Here is a 6,552-nt window from a genome sequence, read left to right on the forward strand (position 1 = left end):
CAATCGAGCTCCCTAGCTGCAACCGCACGGGAGTTGACCGCTCCACGCCCAGGGAGAGTCATTTCTGATGCCTGTGGAATCCTGCCGTTTCCGGTAGGCCAGGATCCAGAGGGCGTTGCCTGTGGAACCTCACTACTGCCGGTGAGTGAGGTCCAGAGGTCGGGCCTCAAGCAATCAGGTCTGGGAGCAAGGCTGCACCTAGAAAGCCTATCTAGGAAAGCTTCGGTTAAAATTGCATAGTAAAACAATACAAAGTTCAAAACAAGCCTATCCCATCAGCGTAACATTTCTTTCTAGGGCTGGGTTTTCTCATCTTAACACTCTTCCAAAGGGCCTTTCATGCATAAAATCACAAAGAGCTAAACCTTCTCTCTTACTTAAGCATCACAATATATGGCCAAGGCACTGAGCAATGTGTCAAGCTAAAACTAGCTCAGAACACATTTTGACTACTTAACTCTTCCCAGGGACCAACCTACCTTTCTTCTGTGGCGAGCTCTTGCTAACAAAGGAAAGGCAATATTTCTCTTTATTATTATTTTAAGCGCAGAAAGCCAATAAAGCAAAGTTACTTCAAAAGGATCCTGGTCCCCTCTTCGTGGCTTCGCATCAAGGTTTTAACAGGTGGGATCCTCCTCCAAGCCTTCTTCTTCCTGGAAAAGCTTCTTGAGGTTCAAAAGGGCAGAAGCCGCTGCTTCTTCCTGGAGAGGCTCTTGTGGGCTCACATCTATTTCGGGGGCCAGGCCGGCTGCTTCGTCTATGCCTTCTTCGTTTCCGTGCTCATCTCTCTCTGGTATCGCCTCAATTGCAGCACCGGCATCGGAGACCTGGTTCCAAGCTGTGTGGTTTTGCTTGTAGGGGGCTAGATACCATCCTGTGGCCACTTTCATGACTCTAGGTTCACGCATCGCATGCCAGTGGTGGTCGAGCACTCCCCTTCGGCCTCTTCCTCTGTCGCGGAATTGGGGAGGGGCTTCTGGGCACGAATGGATCCAGTGCCCCCTCCCGCGGCAAAAGGCGCACTCGTCGCGTGCCAATGATGGTCTCGTGGCCCTGGGCCTACTCGGAGGTCGGGGCATCTTTTCTCCTTGATCGTCTGGGGGTCTTCTGCCTCTACCACGACCCTTTGAGGTCTTCTTTCCTGTCTCAAGGTCTTCCTGGGCATCTTTGAACTCTAGGGCTTCATTCAGCTCCTTAAACATCAGAAACCGTTCATGACCCTTGATTTCGAGGTTATAGGTACCCTCGTGAGTGCCGAAGGTCTTCGCAATGGTCTTCTTCCAGTGCTTCTTCCCAGCTGGAGCCGCTGTCTTTCTGGCTCGTCCCTTACGACCAACTTTAGGGGGACTATCTTCCTCCAGCTCCTGGCTCCAGTTGAGGCAGACGTCAATCTGGGCCTCCTGCGGTGGAGGGGACGATGCCATCTTCTCTCACTCCTCTAGCAGTGGCGTTTAGCAACTGTACAAGAGAAGAAGCTTATTTAAACAAATCTCACAGTCAGCCCTTTATTTTCCTGGGCAAGCAAGACCCCAATTCAGCCTTTTGCTGCTTTTCTTCACTTTCGTGGAGCCAAACTTGGTAGCTGCAAAAGTAGCCACGGTGAAAGTCGGACCAGAGGATTTGTCAGCAGATGGAGGTGGGGAGCCGGACAAGAAGGTCGTCTGACTCCTAGCGGGGACAAAAGCCGGAGCCTCAGGGTTGAGCCTGCTTCTGCTTTTGCTCTGTCCCTCGGCCGTGCTGCAGCCTTTATTGTCTTTTAGATACACGGTCTCGACTGGCCCTTCTTCCCCAAATCGGTAGGAGACTTCAAATGGGTCAATCCACACAGTCAATTCTGCAGGAATACTGTCCTGGACATCCTCTACAGTCAGTCCACTTCTTCTGGCAGCCAATTCTACTACAGAGTCTCTGGTCTTCTCTATCCAAATACAGCGATAGGCGGACCCCCTTAGGGGTGTCTCTGGGTACCAGTGGCCTTCATATTTCCTCTCAAGTAACTGCTCTAATTCTTCCCTAAAATGGTCAACCCTTCTCCGTGGGAGCCAATCGTACAGATAAAAGGTGATAACACTCAAGGCTTCCTTAACCTCTTGATACATGCCTAACGGAGATAGAGGTTGCCCTGAATGCCTCCAAGCCTAATCATGGGTCGGAAGTTGGGAAAGGGCATCACATGACTACCGTGGATTTCCTGTGCCAACTGACGCAAGGGGCAGGGGTCTGAAGGACCAAAAAGGCGGGGAGCCTTGCATTGGGCTTAAAGGACCAGCTCCCTACAACTGAGGGCAGCAGAAAACACTGCTCCATGTCTTAAATTTGATTCCCAAGGGGTTCCTTAACTACAAGTGCCTTGTCCAAGAGGTGACCATTCAGAGATGCCACACCCGGCAACCGCATACCACTCAAGCTACACACCCATATTCAATTAATGATGTGCAAGCTCAAGTAATACGCAGCCGCCGGATCCCTATGACATGAGCATGGCAATCCCATCACAATCATAAAACAAAGTAAAGCACAGTTTCCCTGGTTAACAGATAGCATCCTTTGGGGTCTCCAGGAATTTCTCTTGGGGTAAAAACACATTATTTCATTACATTGTAACTCATAATCATCAGCCGGCTAGCTAGCCTAACCACATTCGCACTTCCCGTTTTTTCTAAGGGAGGGTTATGCAATACTGCAGAAATATTTCACATCACCACAAGCAGCCTTTACACTGCCCTGCTGCCTCTAGTAATGTGAAGCGTTGACTCTGATCTTAATGTCTCCCTTCACTTCCAGCACAGGCATCCGCCTGGCTACAGAGGAAGTTTTTCTCCAGGGAACACCTGGTGCTACTCACACCAGTGTCATCTAAATACGCACATGCATTATCTCCTCGCACAAGAAACTGATCAGCAAACTCTGTGCCATTTTGCCATTTCCACACTAGGCCTGTCTGTTTGGAGAGGCCAATCCAGTGGTGTCCAGGGCGAGTCAGGTTTACTAGAAAACTCAGATCCCATTGTGAATCAATCAATGCCAACGTGGCACCAAATGCAAAGCATTTAGTCTCACTGCTATTCCAATCCCCTTCATCTTCAGATTTATAATAACATTTCCCATGGTACCCAATCCAATGTTGTGGGCAGGCAGTGATGCCAAGAAAGGGGCATGGTGAGCAAGGCTGTGTCTTTTGGACAGCCATTACAATGATAGTTATAAGCAGAACTGCACCCACTATGGGGACTGCTAACAATTTCTTCCACAATACACTTCGGGAGCCCACAGCTGCTGTACGCTGCTGCGGGGACCCTTCTGGGACATCTAAGAAATCCAAACTCCTCATTTTCCTCCAGGAGTTTGCCTATGCCACAGTCCTATTTATAATCTATCCCACACTCAGACCAATGATTTGACACGCTGCCCGTGGCCGCATTAGTCTAAGTTTGAAATAAACCAAGAAGGCGACTCGTCAAATCCTCAAAGGCGGCCCAAGGCTGGGTGGTAATTCAACCTCTAAGCTCCCTGGGGTGGCTGTCCGACCTTTGATCTTCCAAGCCAGTAGGGGACCTTCCCGAGTTTTCCTTAGGAAGCACCACCGTGTGCGTCCTACGCCTCCAGTCGGGCCCCTGATTTGACCTCCTACCAACCAAGCAGTCGTCTCCCCCTGTTCTCCTACCCACAGGCAGATATTGTGCCTGTGCCTACGGGGCGCTGGAGTGCGCCAGCAGAGGGTCAGTACGCCTGGGGTGTAGACCCAGGGTCCTACCAACCTACGGAACCTCCGACGGGGGCTCCAGTGAGGCTGATCCTGCAACTGAAAGTCTGGGGAGGGATTCATGCGGTTGTATTAGCGAGGTATCGTCGAGATACTGGCCGACTAACTGGCAGACCACCGCTTTAGTATTATAGGGGTCCCACCCAGCATCCAAAGTCGCTACGTACCAGGCCAGTTCAAGCTCGACCTGTGAGCTAAGGCTAAGTGTGTTCTTTCCTTCAGAGCAGCGCTTACAATTTCGTGAGTGAAAATCCTTCACAGCTAATGGGTGCTGGGCAATCAGGGGGAACCAATTCACCGCCCTCTTACTGATTACTGGATGGGCAGTTTGGGACTTAATCTTCCAGGCACAGATGCGATCCCCCTCTTTTTGTCTAAGAAAATACCACCGCGCCCAGGTGCCACCCCCCCCCAGCGAGAGTCTTCGCTCGTCGCTTAAGTAGCCACCCAGTGGTTGTATCGTTGGACCCCTCCCACAATTGGACCCGAAGGTAGGGGCAAAGGGCCTCTTCCCAACAGAGGGACAATTTATTTGGGGTGCGCACCCAAGGACGAACTATATAATAGAACTTATCGCCTGGAGCCTGAAAGTCACAATCTCCCCAATCGTAGAAATGCCTCCCCTCTTCCCTGGTAAGGGAGGGAGAACACATATGGGAGCCTATTCAGCTGTTTCTCTGTGGTCCCGGCCCACCGTGCTTACGCAGGCGGGAAACGCGGTACTGACAGATTCACTATGCCTTCAACAGCAAGTATCGTCTCAAGCACATGTCAAGCACACATCAAGCATACCAGACAGATTCAATTGCCTTAATAAAACTCTTAAGTAAGGAGGAGGCACAAAAACCCTCCTTTCTCTCCCCACTTATTCGAAAGCTCTGAAAAAAAGAGTGGGGCACCCTGCCAAAAACCCTGTGGCAGGATGGCAAGCACAAAAACAGCAGGGGCGTCCCCCAGATGATAAGTGCACTGATGGTTAACCAGACAGACAAAACATTGCAGACAGATCGGACCCACAGTGTTCCCTAAACATTAAACACAGAAATTTCCCCAAATGGAAGAAGAGGCGGCCTCTCCCTGGCGGGTGACTCAGCCGTTTTACTTTTCTCCTTCACTCAGTACCCTACCTATAGGAGGCAGAAGGGTCGAATTCGTCCCTTCCCCTCTTCGAATGCAGCCCGTAGCCTAGTGCAGTGGCTGCATGCGGAACCGACTAAGGCCCGCCGGCAGAAGGGGCGAATACCTTCCCTCCTCCGTCGATCAGACACTGTTAGAAGGCCGCAGGCGGAAGGCGACTATGTCCCTACCCGCTCTGTGGGTTCTGCGAGCGCTGCTGAAGCGGGGTGTACCTGCCCGCCCCTCAACGGATGCGGGCTGTCAGGCGACCCGGTATGGTCACCTACCCGACCATCTTGAAGAGGTTCATTACTGCAGTCAGAGTATGACACAGGAAAAGGTACGTTGAGCACAAGGGCCGAAAACAAAGTTGCCACGGCCTCGTGGTCAAGGTTCTAGGTTGGGGTTCAAGACTCACACCCCGGGGTCTGCAAAGCAGGGCTGGTTCCTGGTGCCCCGTTCCGCTAGGTCGATTAGGCGTGGTGGAAGGCAGCCGGCGACGGGGGAGACTGAGGACGGTCAGCCCAAAAGAGGGCCGGTGGCCACTACCGTTGCTCCAGTCCCACCAGTCAGCAGCCGCAGTCGGCCAGGCTAATAGAACCGGGCCAATGCACCAAAATATGTAGCGGGGAAAACCCTATTTATACATTACCAAATTCTGCCGGATCAATAACGGAGGCCGCGGAGACGAGGGATCAGGAAAACAGCTTCTTTATTTAACGTGCATAAGCGCTCTATACACGGGCATCAGAGAGAGAGTCTGGACTCTGGGCTCTGAGCAGCGAATTACAGTTGCCTGCCGCCTTTTATTGGGTTTTCTCCCCAATTGCCAATGTCATATTTTCACCACAATTCGAGTTGTTTTTCAACCCTCTGGGTTCTTCTTAGGGCCTTTCTTAGGGCCTCTGTAAACCCTGGTTCCTCTTTCTCTAGAAACAGTTTACCCAGACGCCCACAGCTTCTTACTTTTTCCCCAGTACCTATCTTGCTTCTCTTCAGGCCCTGTTCTATGTTTTTCAGCCTGCGGTTTTGAAAGGTCAACGACCTGTCACAGTTCCCTTTTCTTCTCTCTCTGCAAGCTAGCACTCCTTTGCTTCAAGCTGCTATAGAAGATTATTTCTGCAAGCATTTTTACATATTTCTAACATTGCTATATTGATTAGATATTGGCATTGTTTTTGGATCGATGCTACAACAACACCACTGTATGATATGTGAAATAGCTTGGGCCTTTCATAGGTTGCTCTGTGAGAAGACAGAGTTTAAGGGGGTGGAGAGTGGAGTTTTCATTTGGGTCTGTTTGGGTATTAAGTTTGGTCTGTTGCTCCTTGAACAAGGTCTGCTTGCCTGAGGCTGATTGCCTCTAAATACTGTTAAACCACTAGCCAGTTATGAAGGAAGAAAACTAGCAGGGGAGCAGTGGATATCCAGTATTTTCCAGAGAGTGCCAAATGTACAATTATCCACTCACTGGATGGAAATGATAGGTATGACACTCAGGGAGCAGGTTTATTCCCTTGAGGCTAAGGTTGCCAACCTGGAGAAGCTGAGGCAGAGAGAGGTTTGGAGAAGAGACTCTCAGGGTATTAACAGAACAGTCCTATGCCTGCATTGACAGGTCACCATATTTCAAAAAGGACATTGCAGAGCTGGAAAAAGTACAGAGGAGGGGA

The 6,552-nt window shown here is 50.6% G+C and overlaps 1 protein-coding gene across 1 annotated transcript; it reads right to left on the bottom strand.

Annotated features, from left to right (window-relative positions):
- Positions 1–256: 256 nt before the first annotated feature.
- On the bottom strand, positions 257–3,331 carry LOC132568863 (C-type lectin domain family 2 member B-like). The gene is made up of 2 exons (XM_060235050.1): positions 2,786–3,331; positions 257–322 (listed from the first exon to the last, which is right to left on the bottom strand). Exons 1-2 carry the CDS (start codon positions 3,329–3,331, stop codon positions 257–259), a joined length of 612 nt encoding a protein of 203 aa, XP_060091033.1.
- Between the last annotated feature and the right edge of the window lie 3,221 nt (positions 3,332–6,552).

The sequence above is a fragment of the Heteronotia binoei genome, chromosome 3 (assembly GCF_032191835.1).
Source record: "Heteronotia binoei isolate CCM8104 ecotype False Entrance Well chromosome 3, APGP_CSIRO_Hbin_v1, whole genome shotgun sequence".
NCBI classification, from domain to species: Eukaryota; Metazoa; Chordata; class Lepidosauria; order Squamata; family Gekkonidae; genus Heteronotia; species Heteronotia binoei.

Bases quoted from the DNA above. Each gene is read 5' to 3' on its own strand.
- LOC132568863 (XM_060235050.1), bottom strand. From the start codon at position 3,331: ATGAGGAGTTTGGATTTCTTAGATGTCCCAGAAGGGTCCCCGCAGCAG. The intron at 323-2,785 runs GCTGGAAGTGAA...GCCCTTTGGAAG, and splicing joins GTAGCCAGGCGGATGCCTGT to AGTGTTAAGATGAGAAAACC.